This window comes from Chaetodon trifascialis, chromosome 19 (genome assembly GCF_039877785.1).
Source record: "Chaetodon trifascialis isolate fChaTrf1 chromosome 19, fChaTrf1.hap1, whole genome shotgun sequence".
Lineage (NCBI taxonomy): Eukaryota > Metazoa > Chordata > Actinopteri > Chaetodontiformes > Chaetodontidae > Chaetodon > Chaetodon trifascialis.
The window spans coordinates 18,414,705-18,440,125 of record NC_092074.1 but is presented as its reverse complement, the minus strand read 5'-3'; the positions used below and the strand labels follow the sequence as shown (position 1 = coordinate 18,440,125).

General features: G+C 44.2%; 1 protein-coding gene across 15 annotated transcripts in view; it reads left to right on the top strand.

Annotated features, from left to right (window-relative positions):
- The window catches only part of ptprk (protein tyrosine phosphatase receptor type K), a 107,800-nt gene that overhangs the window by 18,747 nt on the left and 63,632 nt on the right, over window positions 1-25,421 (top strand). For all 15 annotated transcript variants that reach the window (XM_070988210.1, XM_070988209.1, XM_070988206.1 and 12 more), the window contains exon 3: window positions 23,246-23,368. In XM_070988210.1, coding sequence (XP_070844311.1) covers window positions 23,246-23,368 — 123 coding nt within the window. The remainder of the gene's footprint in view (window positions 1-23,245; window positions 23,369-25,421) is intronic.

Below are 25,421 nucleotides of genomic sequence, written 5' to 3'. Positions count from 1 at the left end.
AAAAGCGGCACAAATAAGTGACATCAAAGTTTTCTGTCAATCGATCAATTGACTAATCGTTTCAGCTCTGCCCAGCAGTTCATATAAAGAAGCAGAAGACCTCAGTTCTGCTCCGCGCCCGTCAAGCATGCAGAAACAGTAACTTTGCACCTCTGACTAGTACGAAAGTATCAGGTTATAAAGGAAAATGACTGTAAACCAGTGAAGTCCGCTAATGAATAGTCTCCATGAGGACCTGAGGTTATGGATGAAGTGGGTGTGTGTGGGACCAGTCACTGGTGAGTCGTGGTGAGTAACACACTGGGTATGCTGATGCACACTGGCAGATACAGTAGCTTCGGCTAGCAAAAGTGTGTGTGCGCGCGCGTGCGTGTGTGTTTATGACAGGTAGTTAATTATACCAACGTGTTTGTCCGTTCGTGTATGTTTCCACACGCGCGCGCTGACCACAGGCCTGACAGGCAGGTCTTAATTAGTTGCCACGGCTACCGATGATGTGTCCTGACAGTAACTGTGGTGATGACAGAATCTCCTGCCTCGGAGCAGAGAGGCATGCTGGGATTGACACAGGGTCCGCTCAGTCATCATGCTGTTTGTGTATATACTTTATCTGTGTGTGTGTGTGTGTGTGTGTGTGTGTGTGTGTGTGTGTGTGTGTGTGTGTGTGTATAAAAGTTCGGATTGAAGAAAATCAGTCAGGCAGTTACTTCCTTGTTAGACAGTCAGTCAATTAGTTAGCGAGGAAGGGATTAAACCGAGAGGCACACAAAAACACACTCGCGCACACACTTTTTGTGCGGTAAACATCAGGAAAGTAGGAAATTGCACGGCGATTTCCAATCTGTAGGTGTGAAGTCGGAATGACTTCAATCATCACTTCTTTTCTTCTCTCTCTTCGTCTCATCTGTCTGCAACCTTCTCCACCTCATCCTCATTTTCCTTTATTCGTCCCGGGAGGCAGCGGGAGGGCGCGGGGAGCGAGTACTATGAAATGTGTGGATGGCGTGTCGCAGCAGATCGGCAGAGAGGCGGTCAGCGGCACAAAAAGTGAATTATGCTTAAAACACGCCTCTCTGCAAACTCACTTACCAAAACAGGAGTTTGAAGCCGGAAAGGAAAAGCAACAAATTGAGGAGCTTGATCAGGCGTGATCTCTGTTTTTTTAAACCACTGCTTTAGTGCTGCAATTACTGCATTCATTATGCATTCGGTGATTTGAATTAATCTAAATGACAGGAGGGAGACAAACAGAAGAGGAGAGACAATTGCTGCACTCTGACAGAGAGACCACCCTCATCTGATTGTGTGTGTGTGTGTGTGTGTGTGTGTGTGTGTGTGTGTGTGTGTGTGTGTGTGTGTGTGTGTGTGTGTGTGTGTGTGTGTGTGTGGGTGGGTGTTTGGTTTGCTGGTAGTGAACTCTCAGAGATGAATCTTAATGGCCATCATTTAACCTCTCACCTCAGCTTATACACGCACGCACACAGCCGCAAACACACACACACGCAAAGAGCTAGTTTACTGGATGAGGAATGGAGTGGTGTATGAAGTGCTGACAATATTAAGTGGAGTGTGTGTGTGTGTGTGAGGGAGAGGGTCTGTCTGTATTTTTGTGATGTGTGTGTTCAGGGTGAGAGGTTGATCGGGGTCAATAGACACAGTTTATCTCTGAGAGCTTTGCAGGGTCCACTCTTAACCAAAACGAGTCGAGAAGCACAAAACTCGGTTCTATAAAGACTCATTCGAGGAAGTTCTCTTACATTGTAATGAGCTGACACACAGGGTTGAGATAATTGGTCGTTCAACAGATGGGCAACAATTTTCAATGCAAAAATGTCCAAAATTCACTGGTTAATCAGCTCCTCAGTATCATCTTCCCTGCCAGTAAATTGAACGCATTCGGGTGTTGGGCTGTTGCTGGAATGGGCATTTTTTCATAATTTTCTCACATTTCATAGCTCAACAATAAATCAATAATGAAAATAATTGCTAGTCGCAGACCTTTTGTGCTGTGAGAAGACAACTTTGCAAAATGGATCTAAATCTTTCAAAGTGCAAAAGACTGCAGGCTTTTTAATTCACTGCTGTCTGTGGGCTGGAACTCTTCGACGTGTTGCACTTCTGGCCACATCCCAGTGTGTGATGATACAACAGGTGTTTCCTGTCTGCAATCAGAGGAGGAACACCTGCTTTGATGTACAGGTGCATAACATCAACTTACATTCAAATGACATGATAACTGTTGAAATCAGTGCCACAGAGGAACACTTTGGAGCCATTCAATTCAAATAGCAAGACCAAATAACCTCGTAGCGGCTCGTTTTGTTGAATTTTTGCAGAATTGGACGGAAAATCTCACTTTTCGTGGCCAAAGCATCTTCTGCTCATACGTTGCAGCTTGTAAGTGACAATCCTGTTTGTGGAAAAGCATGCAATCAGGAGAAGTGCTGAATTGATGCTAGTGGGTGGAATCTGTCATGTGTGTTTGTGTCTGTGTTTGTCCATCTGGTATGACCCCCTGTTCAACTCCTCCAGCACTAATGCACATATGGGCCGGACACACACACACACATAACAGCACATACACACCCATATGAGGGAACAGCTGAAAGAAAGTGCCCGCCCTTCCACCCATCCTCCCTCCTCCTTGGTTTCTCCCCTCCTCCCTGCAGAGCCTCAGGACTCATCCAGGTGTCCGCTTTCCTCCTCCGGCTTCTCGGCTCTTTTTCTTCTCTTTTCTGTTAGAAAATCGACACGAGCTGTGTTGGTTTTACTCTCCAAGACGGTACTAGATCTTGTCATGCTAAATTTGGTTTGTGTTCATCTTCATGTTATGCAAATTTGATATCATGTCCCTTGAAGAGATTTTGTGAAATACGCTTTTATTGCTGAGAGTTTCACCAAAGATGGAGCTGCAGCCAGCAGCCGATTAGCTTAGCTTAGGATAAAGAGTGGGAACAGGCAGAAGAAGCTAGCATAGCTCTGTCCAAAGTTAGCATAATCCACCTGCTAGCTCCTCACTGAGTAATGCACAAATCTTGATTCAGTGCAAAAGCCAAAGTACGAAAAGTTCCCAAATTTCTGCAAGTCTATTCTGGTCAGGTGTGAGAGTGCAAAGCCTATCAATCCTCTGATCTAACTCTCAGCAAGAAAGCAACTCCTAAAATGTCAAACTATTAATTAAAATATTAAAATAATGTCTTTGGGTGGTTTTAGGCAGAAATCAACTGCTTTTAACATTCAGTGACATTTAACTTTTTTGGAAATTAAGCCATTGGGAGCCTTCAAACACACTAGTGTTATTGATTATGTTCAGCCACTTTTCTTTTTAGTGGCTTAAGCTCTAGTGATCAGCACTGAATGAGGAAGCCATTGGTTTAAATCTCTGTGTACACACACCTCTTTGCTTCAGGTTAGTCAAGTGAATGTTTAAGGATGAAGGGAGTAAAGAAAGACAGGTTGAGGGTCAAGAAAAGATATTAATCGTGGAACAAGGAAAGAGATGAAATGATGTTCAAGTAGAAGAAATAAGGAGCCAAGAAGGGAATATGGCAGGAAGGCAGAAGGAAGGGAATAAAGAAAAAGAAATCAAGGAGGACCAAAGACAAGACAAGACAAGAAAAGAAAAGAAAAGAAAAGAAAAGAAAAGAAAAGAAAAGAAAAGAAAAGAAAAGAAAAGAAAAGAAAAGAAAGGCTCCAGTTTTGTGCTGGAGTGCAGTTTCTATAAACCCAGGAGCTCTGAATACTGCTTATTAAGCAGGGACCGTGTGTGTGTGTGTGTGTGTGTGTGTGTGTGTGTGTGTGTGTGTGTGTGTGTGTGTGTGTGTGTGTGTGTGTGTGTGTGTGTGTGTGTGTGTGTGTGTGTGTGAGACAGGGTGATATATTGAAACACACCTCTGTGGAACAGCTGCAATGATGAGACAGAGAGTAGGGAGTAAGAGGTGTCGTCTACCTTACACACACACACACACACACACACACACACACACACACACACACACACACACACACACACACACATTCATGCATGCAGACACTCAGAGCTGAGCCAAGTTCTTTATTGTATTACTGTGGCCAGCTTGTATCAGAGGGAGAGCGAGAGAGGCAAATAAAGAATGGAGAGAGAGAGAGATGAATTTGTTGTGACTGCTCCGGTGGACTCAGCTTTTTAACGCAGCACTCCTTTTTTTTCCTGTTCTCCTCTTTTCCCCCTGGTTTCTCTCTGCTATCCACTGCTTTTTATTCCCCAACCATCTTCTCTTCTCCTCTCATCTGTGTGGAAACTTATTATATTACAAAGATAATGAGGCCGATACAGGGAATGACAGAAATTGAGAAAGACAGACGAAGTAAAAAAAAAAAAAAAAAAAGTAAAGGGAAGGCTCTAAAAAGAAGGGGAGCGAGCGAGACAAAAAGAAATGAGAGGAGAAGGAGGAGAGGAGAGGAAGAGGGGCCGAGAGATAGATAGAAAGAAAGAAAGAGAGATTGAATAGATGAATCTGATTTATCTATAATGAAATCAGCTTCAGTCTATATGGAGGAATGTGCTCCATTCAGCCTTTCTGCTGTTACAGACAGATTTACCCGTTTAATATTCCAAAGATCAGCGTGAGGAGATACACGCCAACATCCGGGAGCTTCGGAGGTGCATCTACTAGCTGCTCCTGCTTTAAATGCAAAGTTATCGAGTTTGGGCTCGCCGAGCCGACGGCGGAGAGTCCACGACATACACACCAGCCTGGATGCTGTCATTACATCTCACCAAAAACACAAGACTTTAGGTTTCCTTTAACTGTTGCAGTACTTTCCACCTGGTCCCAACACTCAAAATCACTGCAGAGAAAGAGGAGAGACGTCATTTCACTCTACTCTCTGTGTTTAATGGTGATAAAACAGTTCATTAATGCTCTATAATTACTTAATCATGCATTTGGGCCTCTTGTCAAGTAAAAATGCCAGACATTTACGTTTCAGATGTGAAAATTTGCTGTTTTTCCTCAATATTTTCTAGATTAAATGCTAATGAAAATAACAATTAGTTGCAGACTTTCTGTTTGAAGTAAACAACATACATTATTCGCATGCACTTTGGCATCACAAGCTGTCATTGCTGCCGTTCTACTGTAGAAAAACGAGGTAAGATCATGGATAAGTGGCATAAATATCGCCTATATTTAGCTAACGACAGATAAACAACAGAACTTGTTGTTTAAAAATCACCCACAGAGACAAGAATCTAAAGCCAAAGGGATAAAAGGTGAATAATCCTCGCCCCTCGCCTTCCTCGACTTCGCAGATATTGAAAAGCTCTCTGCCTCGCTGCTCTCGATGATCATCTGCGTGTGTGTCTTCTGGGTTCGTACTGAAGATGAGAGATGGGTGCATGCAATTGTCTGTTTGTTCACGCATCCATACATGAATACTGTGGCAAAAGGCTTTTCCAGTTTGCACTGTGTCTGTTGCGTGTGTGTGTGTGCGCGTGTGTGTGTGTGTACGTGTGGGCATGCTTTCTGTCTCTTTCTACCTTTCATGTCCGTCCAGGCATGAAGCAATCCACTCCTCACACACTCACACACAGCCTCAGGCCAACACACACACACACACACACATATCCACACACACCACCACATTGCCCATGGCTACATATTCGGTCCAAGGAAGCTGTTTTTTACTCTTCAAGTTGTTTGTTTGAGTGGATTTTACACAACGCCCTTGGCATAACATCACACACACACACACACACACACACACACACACACACACACATGCATGCATGCGTTCAGGGAGATATGTGGAAACACTCGTGCACATTTAAAGGCCTGACTGTACGGACTTATGCTCCTGTGGGCATGGCATAAAAACACACACACACACACACACACAGAGGAAAACACACACACACACACAGAAAAACACACACACGCACACTCATATACATTTTCTGTTTCCCATTGAGGCAGCAGCCATAGTCAGAGGTGCTGGCCAAGACCAGCAGCCAGATGAGTGTAGCTCACCTGCCAGGAACACTGTGCAGTCCAGTTATTCTGCAAATGTGTGTGTTTGTGTGTGTTTTTCCAGATTGCATCTGTTGTTGTGGCAGACGTTTTTACGGCAGCGTCTGTATGTTCCACTGATGGATGTAGATCTGTTGTAAATCAAAGGATGGACCTGCGACAGGCTGCGGGTTGATGCTTTTTGCTGTAATAGCGTGCGGTGATTTGGGAAAATTACAGTCCATCTCAGGGGTTTTATGGAGTAAATGTTCAGTAAATGGTCCACGTTGTGCGCCGTCAGGGGATTTGTTTATTCTGAAAGGAAACAAAAATGGTGTGGTCGTGAAAATCCCAGTTCTGAGTAGCGAATGGGCTGTTAATGCTGGTGGAGTGGGGAACTGGTTTGATCTTCTCTTTCATCACGTCTGTATTTCCTGTCTGTCTTCTGCCCGCGTCGCTATCAGTTTCCCCGTCTCCTGTCCTCGTCCCTCTCTCCCTGCCCCCTCGCCTGCAGGACAGGAGGCAGAGAGGAGTGGACAGTTAAAGGAGACGATCCCTCCCTCCCTCTCTCTCCCTCTCCCTCCCTCGCTCTCTCAGCATTACAAAGCCCCTTGTCCACTTTGATTACTTACATTAACGTGAGCAAGAAAAAGACTGTGCTCTGGATTTGCCCGTGTGTGTGCGCGCCATAGAAAATGACAGAGTTGCCTGGTGTGTGTGGGTGCATGCGAGTGTGCGTTCGGCCCAGACGCAAGTCAACAACCAAACAGAGCGGTGATTGTTGGGTTGTTGTATAACAACCAATGGTTTCCTTGTGCGACAAACCAGAGAGGAACGAGCATTTTCTGCCTGCCTGCCGCGAACGATGGCACTGACATGGAAGGAGGAGAGGGAGGGCGGTGAAGTGTGCGCGCTTGCATGTGTGTGTTTAGTGCTCATGGTGGGAAGGATGAGGAGGGATGGAGGAGGGACGGACATGGACAGATAGATAGGATAAATGAAAATTCGGCCAGTCTGCACTTGTTTTCCATTATCAAGGTTCCAAACTGTTCGCAGAACAAACACAAACAGCGTTAATTACTTGGCACACGTTGTGGCGTACGTGCCGCGATGGGAGTAAGAGCCTGTGAATGTGTGTGCATGTATATGAAGCAGAGGGAAGAGAGCTTGTGTGTGTGTGACAGAGACAAGGATAGAAAGGACATTACTGTGGGAAAGTTTAAAAGATGTAAGGCAACACTCACACATGGGCGGTCATAAGCAGCTACTTTGTTCCAACGAGACTGAATCATCTTTAATTGGAGAGTAACAATATTTCTTTTGTAGAAAAATATTTAGTGATACAAAAATGTTGCATAATGCACCACGGAGCTGGAAAAATGGCCCCCGTATCAAGTCAACTGGCACTGTTAAAGAGATGACATGAACAATTTCAGATAAACTGAGCGCATGTGACTCAAGTCCACATGTAAAACATGACTGCACACAGCAAACCTAATACAGGCAGGTTGTGACTGGAGGTGTGTGCAGTTTGTGGTGATCAAAGCCCTTTATGCCCGTCCAGGTTTTTTTTTTTTGGTCACAAATCCCCCGTATCGCCTCTGAGACCACGGCAGCTTTTCAGTTTCAGTTTTGACTGTAGTTCACTGCCGCCCTTGGTGAGCAGCATGTGACTGTTAACCTCTTGGTGGCTTGTCAGGGGGGGGTCTAGTGAACTGTTTGTGATAGGTTTAAATACTGAATCCAAAGAACGACACTGCAAATTTAAAAAAAAAAAAATCGATCCTGAGGGTTTCTATATTGCTGCCATCTTAGCAGCATGTACTTCTAAAGGTTCACTCCTGACACTGGCAGCAGACTGATGTAGTCAGGGATGGATGGTTTCACCTGTAATCATAAGACGCTGTGCAGCGACATGCAGCACTGCTCCAGGTCTCTGGTTCTGCATCTGATCTCGACCTCTGATCTTTCCATGCCAAAGAAAACTTACCCACAAAGGTCAATAAAGAAAATATCACATTAAATTGTTCCTCCTCCACCAAATATTTGAGTTAAAATGCATGTTTACAGGAAAAAAGTCTCCACGCTGCTTGACTGCTATAGAACAGGAATGTGTGCAGCTCGCAGCAGGAGCATTATCTGCATATGAATAAATGAAAGGTTGATCGATTAACGTATAATTTGTGCTGCTGTGAAAAGTGTGGACTGACTTGTAATACTTGTGTAGCCTGTGCTGCGTTCATGTCTGGGTCTCAGCTCATCAGATGGGTGTGTGTGCCTCAGCGATGCCCTCGTCTATATCTCCACCCATGACGCTGACATTAAAGCGCCCGTCTTAGTGTGAGTCCATGCTTGATAAAACAGGGTCTAATGCCCTGGAGCAATAGGCCACAACCCCTCAAAATGTGAACACACCCCCCATGAAATGGACATTTCAGGGTCAGCCGCGTGGCCGACATCCTTGAGGAAATATTTTCTGTTTCGGATGATCATTTATTCAAACAGGGCTCTGCAGTCACAGTCAATGGGGCCATTTAATTCAGCTCTCCATTCATACGTTTTACAAATGATCAAAGATTCTGCAGCGCGTGAATTGTTGTCAAGGCCGGGCAGACTCTCCAGATTTTTTATTTTTTTTTAACTTGGCATTTTTAAAAAATTGTACGTTTGGCGTTTTGCATCACCGTTTCCATGCGCCGCTCTCTCCAAATCAATGGTCAGGCTTTCTGTCAAGGTCAGGGAACATTTTCTGCTTACAGGAGACAGTGTTTGCTGTCAGTTGGAGTAAGAGTGACGGTGATATCTGCATGGCACTGACAAGATAAAACTACATCTACTAACTGTGCAGGACCATCCTTTTCTCATCCTGTGAATCCCCCTGAAGTGGATTTATAGTGTGTCTCACATGGTCCCCACTGGGTCCATTGTTCCTGGAATATCATAAGATTTTGTGTGCTGGACAGTCCAAGCAGTGTGTTGTGTGTGTTTTTTTTTTCCAGAGGCTCTACTTGCCAGTTTGCAAGTGGAGCCGAAACAATGAATCAGGTTTGTTGACGAAAAAAAATAAATCAGCGCCTTTTAATTTTTGATATTTGATTTATCGTTATGTCACATTTTCTAGCTGGTCTGAAGTCGCAGTGAGGATCTGCTGCTTTTCTCTGTTTTATAAAGTTGTAAAATGAATATCTTTAGGCTTTGGACTTTTCCACCTCCAGAAAAAAGGGTGATTATGTAGAAAAGCAACACAAACAAAAGAGGAAGGAATAGCATTTATTAATTAATTTATTTACAATGCACATTTCATAGATAGTGCTTAAGTTGTATAAGTTCATTCATAACAGTTTGCACTCTGCAAACTGCAGGGAGACAGCTTTGTGTAGTTTTTTTAAGGGATGTAATGAAGACTTTTTCTTTGCTTTAAAATTCTGAGCTGGATTGCATAAGAATTTCCTCTTTCAGCAACAGAAGAAAAAAAAAAAGTCAAGTGTCAGAGCTTCAGAGTTTCTCCTCAAGAAAGGCTCACAGTGACCCAGAGTTCATGGTGTTCACTCCACATCGCTGACAAGTGCTCGGCACTCAACAGCTGAAAGACAGGCTAGTGGTTATTGTCTGCTTCTGTGTGTGTGTGTGTGTGTGTGTGTGTGTGTGTGTGTGGGGATTCAAACCGGCAACCCTCCAGTCATGTCTCTGACCATTAAGCCTCAAAGTAGCCCATATTTGTCCATTGACCTCAATATGTGCAGACAGAGACAATGAAACAGAGAAGGGACACGTTTGACAATGGTGTCTGGTGTCTACTAGTTTCTGCATGAGTGTGTGTGTGTGTGTGTGTGTGTGTGTGTGTGTGTGTGTGTGTGTGTGTGTGTGTGTGTGTGTGTGTGTGTGTGTGTGTGTATTTGTGTGTAGTCCACAGGCAGTGCTCTGTAACCTCAATGTGAGTCAGGAACCGGTTCGACTCATTTCCTGCTCAGAGCTTTGTCATTTAACAATGGACACACACACACACCCACACACACACACACATCTATTAAAAGACCACTCCCCTCAGGTAGCTGGCTTCTCCCTCCCCTGAGCCACTCCTTAGCTCCAAGACACACATAGAAACATAAGAGTTTGTGTAACTAGACGTGGGTGAATTATTGAATCGAGGTGGATTCATGTAATTTGCTAAAACGGCTCATTTTCCAAATGAGCCCCATTCAAAACATCTTTAATTTTCCTTATCATTAAACTCACCCAAGGACACAAGTACCAAGTACATGACCACAATGCTCCTCCATTTCTTTCTCTGAACTGCTCACACACACACACACACACACACACACACACACACTCACACACACACACACACACACACACTTGCTCACATACAGTATTTCCCTGTTGTAAAGTGTAATAACAGCTGTCCTCGGGCCAGTTACAGCTATCGTAAAGAGACGACAACTCCCAAAACTCATTTACCACACACATACACACACACACACACACACGAACACACACACCGTGAACCTGGAGGGAGGCGGCCTGGTCTCTGCAGCACTTACTTTGCCCTTTCTTTTCCTCTCTGTGGCTCTCTCTCTTTCTGTCTCACGTCTCTCTGTTTTCAGCCCGTAAGTGACGTTTGACCACATTTTACAGCTGAAGGTGACAACATACACACCCATACTCGTGCACACTCTGCTGCGCGTGCGCTCTCCAGTCCCAAAGCTGGTGTGTCTAACTGTGCGGTCGTGAATGAAGAAGGGGAAAACAGACAGAAGTGAAAGTAGTTGTGTGTTCACATTCCTGTAGTTTCTCATTAACTGTGCTTTGAAGCTGATGGACTGAAAGATGCCTCACATGCTTCTTACTTTCGGTTACTGAGACGCAGACTGAGGAGTGGGCTGTTGAAGTGAGCTGCAGGATGGTAGCAGCCTGATTATCTTAACTACTTTATTTCGAGGTAAAGCAGCCGAATTGTACAGGAAAACCGTTGGTGCACAACTACGGCAAGTGCAGCAGGTCAAAGTTGGGGTGTTGTTGTTGTAAACAACTCCCAGATGTCAGCAACTTCATGAGCGCAGTGTTATCATCGCTGATGGGAATGATGTCCAAAAGTACAAAAATAACACCAGGCTGCATTAAACAGCATTCCCCCTTTAATACACACCTGCCTCTGGACGTAAACCCGGTGACCACAGTGCAAACACAGCTGTAAACACCGTTTCATGTCGGTTTACATCTATACACACGGTCTTGGCAGTTCTGACGTGCAGATGCGGCCTTAATTTATGCCTGTTATCATTTCAGACGTGGATTTCACCCTCAGCGGAGCCGCCGTCCTGACAGGCTAACAGAAATTTGTGTTGTATGTTTAGCTTCGCAGACAGTCTCAGAAATTGGTGCTTTGGTGGTTTTCTGGCCTGCTAGCATGTTATTCCCGCTTGTATGTTCCTCCCTTTGTTTGGGTCTCTGCGGTTTCCACTGCTGTGTAATGTGCTCTTTTTCTGTGCTGGCATTGAAAAGTAAATTTCCTCCAGGACAGTAAATGCTATCGTTAGGTATCTTTTGTTGTTCGACAGAACTGTGTCACAACCACAGATAAAAGAGCTTCTTTGACACATTATTTCTTCTATTTGAGATATTTTTTTCCGTATTTGATTTTTATTGGTTTCAGAAGTCCCAGAAACATTTTCCAATTGTTATTTTAGGCGCTTTTTTCTTCTTTGAACTTGGATGTTTCAGAGGCTTTTTTTTTTTTTTTAACGTCTGTGTTTATTTGTTTGTCTCTGTCTTTTTTCTCTCTTCGTCTCTGTCGGCCTCTCCAGTATTAGTGCTGTTTCAGGTGGTTCTTTGTGTTTCGGTGAGCTGCTTTTTGTCCGACAGGCTGAACAACTGAAGTGCTTCTGCTGCACAAACACAGGATAGAGTAAATCCGACCCGCCAGTCAGTCAGTAAATCAGTCGGCCAGCCTTTGAACCAGCTTGCTGGACAATTGGAGGAGTCAGCCAGGCAGTTCAGTGTGTCACCAGCCTCTGTGCTGACTTGCTAAGCTAGTTGCTTCAGATTTAACCTACTTACAGCTCTCGGGTGGGATTTTTTTCCTGAACTCACACTCAGGTTTCCTCCTCTTTTCGCTTCTCTGACTCTTCCCTTCCTCTTAAGGCGTTTTTCCCTCTCCTTCCCTTTTGTTTTCCATAAATTTTCCTCTCTCCTTCTCCATCTGGCCTCACTTACCTTGCGTGTGTGCTTCAGTGTGTGTGTGTGAGCTCATGTGTGTGCGTGCGCTTGTCTCTGGGGGTTGATGTTTAATGTGTGTTTGTTCTGCTCTTATCTCGTCCACACCAGACCTGCTTTCCAGTCCAAAACCTCAGCTGTGCCCTGATTGGCTCAGACACAAACTGCCTCCCGTCTGCTCTGTGATTGGCCCATTCAAATCCTCCACAATGGATGGAGCATTATTTGATTGTACTCTCCTGGTAATTTATCAGTTAGCTATCAGGGAGCGTGATGAATTGTTTGGTGTCACCGTGCAAAGGCGCTCGCTGTCTCCGGTGGCGTGGGGGTACATTCAGGTGCGGGGCTCGCTGCTCCGCCCAAATACAGCCCACCAACTGCCAGCAATCATTCTGACCCCATTCTGTCCAGTATTGATCCCTTTACCGTCCAGGTCCCTTTCGTATAACTCAATGGGTCTTGTCCATCTAGCCTCACTCACATTGTGTGTGTATGTGCTGTATGATCTTCCTAATGCCTTTCAGATCACTCGCATATATATGCTCGGCGAAGAGATCGGCAATAAAATATTAATTGCTTTCTAGATTTTTCCCACATTGAGTCATAATATGGTTAAAGTTTACACAGGCTGAGTGTCTGTAGTGAGTCAGCCAGTCAGCATTTTTGAGGTCAAGTGTGCGATGAAGGGTGGAGAGAAGCAGCCAGTTGAGACTTGTTGTTTGGGGATTTTACTTAAAAGAAAATACCAGCTGCGCTCTCAGCGCTGAGCCGGGCTGAGTGCCGTCTAAGGGCTCAATAATTACTCCCCCCTGACTCATTCAGAATGACACACTGACATGCGATCTGATCGTGTGGATGGTTTATCGGTTAGTCTTTCGGTGACATTACAAGCGACCTATGTCTAGAGTCATCTTGAGGCCTTATTGCCAGCCATAAAACTCCTCTGTCTGCCTCAGTTTGGTTTCTCTTTTGTTTGCTTTTGTTGCCACAGGAGAGGAAAGAAGCGGCGATCTGTCATGTTTGACAAAAAGCTGAAGTGTGTCAGTGTTCGCACACCACTGTGTTTTATGGCGAATTGTTAAATGGGCACCTCTGGTACCAGATTGTATTGTAACCCCACACCAACACAGACGGAAAGAAAGGGGTGGACAGGGAGACGGTAAACATAGAAGAGGGTGTGGGTAGAGGTAAATGGGTGAACAAACACACACAAAAAAAAGGAGGGGATGGTTCAGCTTTCCTGAGAACGAGTGAAATCTGACTCCCTCCGGGACTCATGGGTGAACTCATTCACAGAGAGCATGAAGGGGGGGGGGTTAAAGGAGAGGTGAGGAGGATTTCCCAATTTTCTTTGTGAGCAACGAGCTCTCCTCTCAGTCTCTCTGTCATCGACACCTCCTCTTTTCTCCTGCCTTATCTGCCAGTCAGTCAGCATGTGAAGTTGCTTTAAATGTCAGCATTTGAATAGTAATAGAGATTAACGATGGAGAGATAGACAGCGAGAGAGAAAGCACAGGAGAGGGGTGAATGTCATAAAGATAGTGTCTGTGGATGGTTTGGACTCCTGCTAACAGAGCTAACAGCTATCTCTGGATGCACACACACACTCGGAGCACTGATTACAGTGGTCAGACAAAGAGGAGAATAAAGAAAGCTGTGGGGAAAGGAGATATTCGCATCGAGGCGGGATGAACTCAGGGGTTAGGTGTCATGTTGGCTGTCAACAGGTCGTTTAGGTGGTTCGATTATGTCATTACCGTGAGGAATCTACAGCCACATGCAGGAGTAATGCTGACGTAGTTTTTCGGTTCATAGATCAGTTCACCAAAAGAATTAATTGCAAGCTAAAAAATAAAGTTTACAGCTTCTGAAAATATGAGGATTCGCTGTTTTTCTTGTCTTATATCATTGTAAACTATCATATCTTTTGGTTTTTCACAGTGAATTAATTGAAAAATAATCATCATACTTATTAATCATGAAAATAATCACATAATAATCATAATTAAGAAAATAATCATCTTTCTATTTAATTTTTTTTGTGATTTCCTGCCTCTTTGGAGCTAGTCAAAATTTTGAATTTTGTCAAAATATTTTTAGTTTAGATTTCACAGCGTGTCCACTGTATTGGACTAACAGAACGATTTCACCATAACGAAATCACTGAACTGAACTCTGACTCCAATTTTATGATTCCTGACATGTTCATGAACAAGAAAATATATGATTACCACATTTAAAAAAAACAATATCTTAACAATATTTGACTTGTCTTTTCTCTTTTCCTGGCATTTGCGTTTTGCTGCAGTCTCCACTTTGTCTCAGCATGAAATCAAAGTTCCCTCATCCCACCCAAACACACGAGATATCATTGGAAAGACCAGGATGTCCTCTACTGAGCACACCAGGGCAGCTCAAATGAGTCAAAAGATATAGACCAAATGTCCACTACAGAGGACATAAAGGAATAGGCTGGGTCTCAGGAGGATATATATAGTAATAATTTAAGGACATAACAGTAACAAACAATCTTGATATGATCCTAAATGCTTTTTTGTGACCAAGATACATACTGAGTGGGACATCTGCGGCGAAACTGCAAATACAGATGAATAACTACATGTCCACCTCACCAAATGTATCGTCACACTGATCCCTGTGAAGTTTGCAGCAGGCGTCACTGCAGCCTTGTCCATGCAGGTGACGCAGCATCCCTGGAAAGAGTGAGAGAGAGTATTTCCCCCTCATACTGACCCTTTTAATGATAAGCTTGCCCCGTGGAATCAAATAGTGTGCTCCAAAAATGGCCACTGCAGCATCAAAAGATGGTTCCTCACAGCTCAGTCCTCGTTCCTATTGTACTGTGTGACAGCGATACCGCGATGGCGGGTCATTAGTACGTCGTTCACGCCTCATCGACTGCTGATGGTGCTTTTTGTTTGCCGTTGTCCAAGCAGAGATGTGCTTTCAGGTACTACATTCAACTTCCTTTGTCTTGCAACATAGCAATGAGAGCCTCATTCAAGAGCAAAAGTCTGTCTAATCACAGTTTTTACAAAGAAAGCACTCAAAATACAGTGAGGGTGCCATTTCTTGGCAACAGCGTTTTAAAGAATCACAGTTCGGTTAGGGAAGTTTTATTTTTAAAAACATACTCCATCCAGACATATTGGTCAGTGAAGAAGCAGCATGCAGCGATTGAGGTCATGGCTTCCTTTCACAGAACAGCCCGTATGACCCAATCATCAGTTTGTGGAAAATAATGTGGCGCTTGAAAACTGCTTGAGTTTGACTTTGAATTGAAAAGCCGCATTAACCCCGAGAGAGGAGCAGGGTGAGATAGTCAGGGATGGAAGGACGGAAAGGCTCCTCACAGAAGGAAAAACACACATTTCTGTTTTACTGTTACTGTCAATGGAAACTCCTGAATCAGCTGAACACACACATACACACACGCAGGCACGCACACACACGCTCACACACACACGTCTCAGATTCAATTACAGCATTGTGAGATGAAGGAGAAATTCTTCAGCCTTCAGCACTTCCAATTAAACTACCGCTCTGAGTGTGTGTGCGTGCACGCATGCGTGTCGGTCCGTGTGTGTGACGGTGCGCACGTGTCTGTGTGTGTGTGTGTGTTGCTGTGCAAGTCGTGTGTATTTGGGTGTGTGATTGTGCGTGCCAGTGTGTATGTTTAACAGGCGAGGTGTGTGTATATGGGTCTTGGCTTTGATGGCGTCGCGCTGCGCTGCAAGGGCCACTGAGGCGTGACGAGTGAGAGTTTGTGTGTGTGTGAGTGTGTGTGTCAGCCTCTCTGATGTCACCTTGTATCATTTCAGGCTAATTTCACCTATTCTCAGAGAGGGAGAGAGAGAACAAGAGGCAGAGAGAGAACAAAAAAAGTAGAGCCAACGGAGAAAGTAAATGATAAGGTACAACTTTATTAGTGTCCTTGAGGCAGTCGGCGTCAGGGCTCCTCAGTGATGCACACACACAGATTAAAAACAACAAACAGCACAGCAACAGGAGCACACCGAGTAATATGCCACAGCACAGAGCAATGTCAAGAGGGCATTAGAGAGGGACGGCGTATAATATGAGAGATAGTATAGATTGATCACGTAAAGTGAGTCATGCTATAACCATCGTTTTTGCATTAATGCCGTCATCCCTTCTCCTTTTCTGAGCCCTCTTCATGCACGTGAGCCAAACACTAGAGCCGTTCTGGTGATTCACTGGTGCGCAATGTCCCACAAAGCCACGGACGATCAGAAATCCGGGTCGGCAAACCTAATTATTAGCTGGGCTCGGCCACGTCGCCCTGATTTGGAGTGTAACAGCGATACTGGGGGCTGGAATTGGATTTAAATGATGTAAGCGTAGTTATTGTCCATGGAAATTCTTTCCGTTTGCTCCTCTTCCTCCTCCTCCTCCTCCTCTCTTCTCTCCCCTTCATGTTGCATAATTGTGATGCAACCAAACTTAATAGGTATTGATCCCCAGTAAACACGTTTTTAATGCAGGAAGCGATAGAGGGACGGGGACAGAAACACAGGACAAACCGTGCACATGTACACGTTTGTAGTACCATAAAGTGAATCAACAGGCTTGAGGATGATCTCCCACACATTCATTTCCCTTTTTCACTCCTTTCTCCATTTCTTTGTCCCCTTTCCTCCCGTTTCAGTCATCCTGGCTTATCTGCTCTGTGCTGATAACATCTCTTCCGGCACACTGAAACAGAGCTGTGCTGATAAATACCAGACAAAACGAGGGAGAGAGGAGTGTGTACTCTACGTACATGAGAGGAAGAATGTGTGTTATTTGTCTGAGGGAGCGCGATAGCTTTCATGAGTCCTTCAGATTTGTGCTATCTGGCCTCAGCTTGTGATCAGGGCCAAGATGTTATCATGTCATCTCACTGGGTCAAGTTATTCTCACACTGTAAAGCATCACATATGTTAAGCTAATTTTACATGAATTCAACTCAACATTGTTTTTGTCCTGAAGTCTTTTGAGCTGAAGTGTTGTATTGAATGAGTGTACTGCTCAGGGTTGTCAAAGGAGAGCAAGGCCGACTGTAGCAGCTTAAAGTCTGGTTCCTCGAGTTCAGTTCACTCCGTTTGTTTTACACTTTCAAAGCTCAGACATCTCCGAACTCACTATTCAACCTAAGTGCAGCGGGGCAACCTTTTTAAGTTGAACCAATTTGAACTGATTTACAGTGAATGTGGGCAGGTTGGAAAAAAAAGCGCTGCGAAATAAAAAAAAAAAGCCTTGAGTGTGCAGACTCTCCGGTGTCATAAAAGTTATGCTGACATGATCTCCAGCCAGTGCATATCTTTTATGTCTCACATTACATACCTGCATATCTTGCATGCGGCGCTCCGTGACCGTATATCTGTTAAGATACACCCCCCAGCACAGAATAAGCAGAATGCAGTAGAGTAGATGTAGTTGAGCTAAAAGTCATTGTTATGTTGTTTTCTGATCTGTAGCAGTTATTTGAGCATTATTGCAGCACACTTTTGTCCTTAAATGTCGGTTTGTTATGAGTAAAACTTCACTGTAAATACGTTCAGAATTTGAATGCATCGTGGTTTTGTTTTGCACTTCTTTACTGCTTTCGTAGGACTGGATAATGTTTAGAAGACTCACTTTAAACTCCGGTACAATCAATTCGCGGCTCTGTTGCTGTGTGTTAAAGTCTTTAACTATTAATCAGCTCTGAGCTTAAAGAAAAGGGGCAGCTTGGTTGTTTTGCTCGCCGATTTAGCAAATAAGAGTTGATGTCAGAAACCCGGCAGAACCACCTCCTCACAGCCCTCGTTTGTTTTTACGGACGTGTTTGCGGTGTGTATTTCCTTCCATTAAGTCATCATCTCATAAATAAAAGGCAGGTTATGAACATCCAGTTTACAGAATGGCGAGTCTCGTTTGAGTGCAGGAAACTGCTGTTGATCTCTTGAAGTCCTGACTTCTAAACATTTATGCAATTAAATAGCAGACGTGAGTCAAACGAAAACAACCTATAAGACACTTGCAGTGAAGAGCTTTACTTACACAAGTCAGAGCATTTACAAATGGCGGCAGCTTGGAGTAAAAAGCTGTCTGACTCGACGTATAGTTGCTTAATTTAATTGACTGCACAACGCCAAGGTCATGCGACATTGGTGTGATTCTCTGATGCTACTTTCTTGAGAAAACTATACTCTGCCTGAGACAGCTGAGGAGGGTTGTTTTGCACAAGGGCAAAAGTATTGACTTAGCATTCCCAGATTCGATAATCAGCCATCTCTTAGTTATAATGGAGTTTCTTTGTCATAATAGATTTTCAGGAAGCGTCTAGAGGAAGAAAAAAGCGCCTCAGACCTTCATTTGATTTAAACGTGTCCCTGGGACTTCCATCTGAGCAGACCATGGCTGATAGATCTGATTTAATACTGCATATTCTGCAGATTGGTTAGATCACACCGGAGAAAGCAAAGCTAATCAGACGAGCTTCTGTTATACATTCTTGCCATGTTGCCAACTAATAATCTTGATCTAAGCTCATAGCCGAGAAATAAGCGTGGTCCTGTGTTTGGCTGGCACCCCCCCCCCCCCCCGGGGGGCTGTCTGCACCCATGTTTCTGAGCAGTTTCGGTCAAAGCGCTTACGCTCGACTCACCTCCTGGAGGTGGAGGTCAATGCAAATCACCACAAAATGATTCTGAGTGACGGTGGCAGATGTTGTGTCTGATGCCATTCAACAATCTCTTAGAAAAGACTGCGGCGGTCCTGTGTGTGTGTGTGTGTGTGTGTGTGTGTGTGTGTGTGTGTGTGTGTGTGTGTGTGTGTGTGTGTGCGCCTGTGTGAGTGAGTGCGTGGCTCCTCTCTCTGCCCTTGAGCCTTTATCAAGTCCTTCTAATTATTTTATTATGCAAATGAGTCACCATTATTTCATTAGCGAGGCAGCCAATCACAGAAGCTGATTAGGAAGTGATTAGCATGCAGTCGGTTTCTGTCTCTCTCTCTGTGTCCTTGTGAATGGAGGAGACCCATCTGGACACACACTCATGCATGTAGTTACAAAATTGTTGCAGGGATTTGTTGTACGTTATCATGCAGGCAGACACAGTGCAAATACACACTGTGACATGTTTAAAAAAGTTCAAATCAAACTTTTTTTTTGCAATAGCAACGAATCAGATGACTGTAAAAGGCAATGTTAGCGACTAGCTGGTGAGCATAGCATTTATAGCAGCTAAGGAGCCAGATATCATCGTTAGCGTGCCACTGTTGTGTTTACAGCTTGTTTCTGCTGCCCCCAAGTGGCCAAAAAATCAGGTTTATTTACAGTTACCTTCCAATAAAGTTACAGAAACAGCTAGCTGAATTCAAAGTAGAAGTCAGTTATTGTTATAATTGGATTATTTATGCGCAAACATTAAAGAAACAGTCACAGATAGATTGAGTTGTTTCTTTTGTTCCAGCAGAGGTAAAATAGTAGTTCAAGGTCTGCTCTTCTCATTACTGGCAACAATGATTAACTGTCAGATCCGTGTGTCTGCTGGTGTGTGTGTTGGTTTAAGTTGGCAGGACATTGAGGAAAGGGAGAAGTGCTAACTGAGAACGTGGGCGAGCTAACATGAGGTTTGAGTGTGTGCGTGCGCGAGCAGTTTCACACATATTGGGTTTCTGCAGCCCCCCCCCCCCCCCCCCCCCCCCCCCCCCCCCCCCCTTCAGCAGACGCACACACATAAACATGGACACACGGCTACTTTGTTTAGTGCGTTTGCAGCTGAAAGCAGCAGGAATGTCTATCAGGGGTGTGCAGTTGAGAGGAGAGGAATGTTTTTCGATGGAGAAATGTTCTTTTAAACCAGTCAGTAAGGCGGAATTTAAAACAAGGACCCAGTCAGTAAGGCGGAATTTAAAACAAGGACATGTTTTTCTTCACTGCTAAGCCAAGGCAAAATACCTCGTCTACCGTGGCACTATATCAGAGCTGAGTGGGACTCTGTGTGTACACAGTTAAAAGCCCACAGCACATATTTTAAAGACGGTGGGTTTAAATCCAATTTTGCTGTACACAGCATACTGCTTTCAGAGGCAGAAATTTCAGAAGAGAGCTTTGAAACTAAATAGAGCTTCTGTATGTATTCTGTAGCTCCAGCGAGGTTAAACAAGGCCAAACAAATGCTGTAGCAGGTAAACCAAGGCTAAGTGCCTCTGCAGTGCCAAAACAACGGCCTAGCAGCATCACCTAAAGAAAACACACAGAAGTTCTCAGGCTTTACACTAAACTGATACTGACAAATACGGAAGTACTGCCACCTTCAGCAGCAGCGCTGAGCACGACACTCCAGCCAGTGAAGGAATTAATTATGTGTCACCCGCTTCTTTCTTACTTCTATTAAAGGTAGCTTACTATCGAATGACATTGACATGAATTTTCCTGACATTCCCTCTAGTTTGTTTTTCCAACATGCACTTTCCTTTAAAAGCCCACCGCCCGTTCAGGACCAGCTTCGCAGTAAACTGTGAGTGCTAACGTGCACATTAGCATCAAACATTAGTATGACAACTTCTCGTCTTATCACATCATAAAGTGTAAACTAATCAAAGAGCATATTAATTAAACTAGTGTTTAAAATATTCCCACCTTGTTAATTAAACTTGAACATCCCCTTTAATGAGAGATTGAGCTGTTTGGGAACAAAGACAAACAGTTTAATTGAAGCAAAGCTCTACTCTTACAGAGTATGTATGTGGGTAATGAAAGTACTGTTTCCATCAGACGTGCATGCTACTAGATCCCTGGCTTAATTTCATCAATTTAAGACATTTCTTCAATATTTCTGTGTGCGTACAGTAATAATGCCCCATCCCACTCCTGTCGCATACATACAGATGCATGTAGATGCACACAAGCTCTCCTTATTTAGAAGTTTTCTCAAGAGCTGAAATAATCACCAAGAGAGTAATTCAAAACAAACATAATAGTGGAATGATGAAACTACAGGAACGATTTTGTCGTGATTGCACAGTTTTTTAGCTCTCACTTTGCCAACAGTTGGGAGGTCACACAGCAGCAGAGCATACACAGTTACTAACAGGAAGCATAGCTGCAGTATTCCCACGCACGTGCACCCCACAGTTACACACTTTGCTCTTTTAACCCATGCAGAGAAATCTACCTGACAGCAAGATGTGAACTGACACACAGACTGTGGGAGGCAGGAATTCCTGGAGTTTTACACACATACAGCAGCAGCAGCAGCGTTTTGTCAGACCTCTGTGGAATTCGATTTTGTACGTCCAAGTTGAGTTTCTAATGGAGCTGCACGGAGGATAAAAATGCACGGCGTCGTGCTATACTGCGTGCCCTCTGCATGTCCCAGCATTTTTCGCCTTATGACTGGAGGCGACTTGCTGTGACAAAGACTTAATTGAATTGAATGGGAGCGAGCTGAATGGCACGGCGAGCGGCTGGTTTAAAGAACGATGCCCAGAGATATGTGATCCAGTGCGTCTCCGAGGCTGTGAGTCACAGCCAGCCGCACAGCCGGCAGCCGAAGACGGTCGCTCGGTTTGATGTTAACTTGTTCATCCTCCGGCGGTGGCTGTCACCTCTTGGTATCCCTCTGCAGCGGGGGCTCAGATCAGTGGGGTATCTGAGGGCCTGTCGTTCTGCTCTCCATCACTGCCGCCGCGGCTCCCTCTAGGACACAGGTAGCAAAGCGGCAGCGCTAACTGAATGCTGGGACATTTATAGTGCTGGCAGCGCTGGTTGCTGATGGTGCTTCATGGTGGCTTGTTCTCTTCACCTCCTTTCTCTGCGCTCTCTTAGTGGCTGTGGATGTTGTATAAACATCTCATCTTGGCATTGAGGTTTACCGCTCCTCCATGACTTCCACTGGAAATTTACACGTTTCGCAAGACAGAAAAATAAGTGAAAACATTGTCAGTGGTTTGACTTTGTCAGCATTATTTCCAGTTTCTTTTGTGTGCAGCTGTGATGTTTGGCTTCAGTTAGTAAATAATGTCCCTTTAAACTGTGCAGGCTCCTACATTTTTGTTTCTGGCTGGAAGTCGAACTGGGTTTTAGCCAAGAGCTGGGCGATAAATCACTACACTATTAATATCGTTATAAACACTTCATTATCGTCAGCAAAGTCATTGCTTCCAGTTTCTCAGTCAAATGTGAATATTTTCTGGCTTTCTTTGTGTGAATATTTTCTGGTTGTCTCTGTTATTCTGCTGTTTTCTGACAATTTATAGATCAAACAATAAATTAATCTTGAAAATAGTCTGCAGAATGATCAATAGTGGAAAAAGAAAATGTTAGTTGCAGCCCAAATTATCATATTGAGACATTTTTTAAATGTTGTGTCCTCCATGTCTTTAAGGCTGCAGTAAGGAAATTGTACTTTTATCCATATCACCCAGTCCTACTTTCGCCAATGTCACGAAAGGCGCACTAACTATCAGTGACTGGAATCAGATGGCATTGTGGCTTTTCTTAGCCGTATCTCTCCTGGCCATTTTATTAACACAAGCTGTGCATCACTTGTAGGTCAATGAATCAGATAGCTAGCAGTAGCCAGCATGCTATTTCTATCAGCTACATTGCCAGTACAAGCCACATATCACTGCAAGTTGATTATCTCAGTTAGCCGTCAGGGACAAGTGGCGTCTCTCTGTATTAGAGCGACTTCCTGTTTAAAGCGGGGCCACAAGCGGCCAGCTCACACATGGCCGTCCCGAGGCTGTGGTGATGGGCTCAGATGATCAGCTGAAGGCCCTGATGGTTGAGTCAGAGGTGAGCCTGACTGGCCTTGAGTGATGACTGTTGGAGCTCAGACTCCTGGTGGTTCGTTAATGAGCTGAGACAGAGACACGCACAGAAAAGCAGCATAAAGGAAAGACTCAGAAGTTGTACTGCTTAACAACAGAGACGTATTAATTTTGCATCATAGAGAATTAGATTTAGCTAATTCAGTCAGCAGTCCTATGAGGTGCACTCAATCTCATTGTGTTTCTCTTTGCAGGGAGCTGCTCGTTTGATGAGGGCTTCTCTCAGTGCGACTACCAGCAGGATCCCTACGACGACTTTGACTGGACGCACATCAACACCCAGGAAGTGCCGTACGTCTCAACAAACCTGCCTCAAGGTGAGACTGGATCTCCTTTCCTCTGTCTTTGCCATCCACAGGTTCAACAGCTCACAGTGAGGCAGTGTAACAGTACAGTTTTTCAAGTACTGAAGCTCAAGCTTGAAGCATTTGTACTGTACTTGAGTATCGCTACTGTATGCTTTTACATCTGCTCCACTACATTTCAGAGGGAAATATATCACACTTTTTATGTGTCTGGTCTCTAGTTGGGGCCCCTTGTCCCATTTCAGACGTCTACGAGTTGTTAGCAGCTCCACCTCTGAACTTCTTAGAGGGCTTTATGTAAATATCTGCTGAGTACACATTGAGTACACTACCTTGTTTTTTTTCTTTCCTTTGCTGTTAATCATTTCATGACCTGCCACGTCTATTTTATGGCCCTCTATGGGGGCACGAACCCTCAGTTTGGAACCACTGGACTAACCTTACTGTGTAAAATAGTCTTTTACTTAAGTAAAGTTTGAATGCAGGACTTTTACTTGTAATGAAGTATTTTTACATTGTTGTATAGTACTTAAAGTAAAGGATCAGGGTACTTTCTCCACCAAGACATCCTCTCTTCTCCTCTCCTCTCCTCTTTAATCAGTTGTTTTTTTCTCCATGATGATGATGAAGGGGAAATTAAATCTTTCTGCCTCAGGGCTGAGGGTCTAATTAACAGAATATGAGGTCATTAATCAACGGCAGGGAACAGGGAAGGTTGCCTACTTTACAATGTTAAAAGCAAAATGTTGTAACAGTAACCAGCTATGCAGCGTTGAGACAGTAAGTGGCTTTACAAAATTAAAACCGCAGAGTAAGAATGTTGACTGGTGTGTGAACAATGGGGTTAACTACAGTGGAGACAACATGTTAAAATATAACAACCACAGACATGCTTGAGTTTCCTCATTTCTCTCTCATCTCATCTCATCTCATCTCCTTTCCTTTCCTTTCCTTTCCTTTCCTTTCCTTTCCTTTCCTTTCCTTTCCTTTCCTTTATTCTAGTTTCCTTTCCTTTCCTTTCCTTTCCTTTCCTTTCCTTTCCTTTCCTTTCCTTTCCTTTCCTTTCCTTTCCTTTCCTTTCCTTTCCTTTATTCTAGTTTCCTTTCCTTTCCTTTCCTTTCCTTTCCTTTCCTTTCCTTTCCTTTCCTTTCCTTTCCTTTCCTTTATTCTAGTTTCCTTTCCTTTCCTTTCCTTTCCTTTCCTTTCCTTTCCTTTCCTTTCCTTTCCTTTCCTTTCCTTTATTCTAGTTTCCTTTCCTTTCCTTTCCTTTCCTTTCCTTTCCTTTCCTTTCCTTTCCTTTCCTTTCCTTTCCTTTCCTTTCTTCTCCTTCCTGTCCTCTGCTTTTGTCTCCTCATTTCTTCTGTTTTTCTCTTCTACCCTTTCCCCCTCGTCTCTCCTTGTATTCTCCTCTCATACTTGGACCGGCCACCAGGAGCATCAGGAGAAATCCCGGTAGGCCGGCCTCTCTGGCTGCTCGAACAGCCCATTATACATAAACGAGAGCGAGAGGGACGTGTTGACGGCCCACTTTGATTACGCACCGGCCCACATTCTCCTCATCAACATCCCGCCCATCGTGGGGCGGGGTGATGGACTGTCTTGTGGCCTGGTTGTGGTGGGCTGGTCTGTGTGAAAAAGTCCAGAGCCAATTATTAGTCCCAGTCCGTCCCTGTCTCTTCTAGTTTCCTATTTTCTTCATTACTCTCACCCTCTATCATTTTCTCCTTTCCTTTCCTTTCCTTTCCTTTCCTTTCCTTTCCTTTCCTTTCCTTTCCTTTCCTTTCCTTTCCTTTCCTTTCCTTTCCTTTCAGCTTTCTCTTTTCCAGTGCTCTCATCTCCTTTTGTCTCCTTACTTCTCATTTCCTCTTTTTTCTTCTCCTGTCCTTTCCTATCCTCTCCTCTTCTGTCCCCTCCTCTCATCTCTTGTCCTTTCCTTTCCTTTCCTTTCCTTTCCTTTCCTTTCCTTTCCTTTCCTTTCCTTTCCTTTCCTTTCCCCTCACTCCTCTCACCTTATCTCATCTCCGCTTATCTCCTCTCCTCTCCTTCTCTGTTGTGGAAGATTATG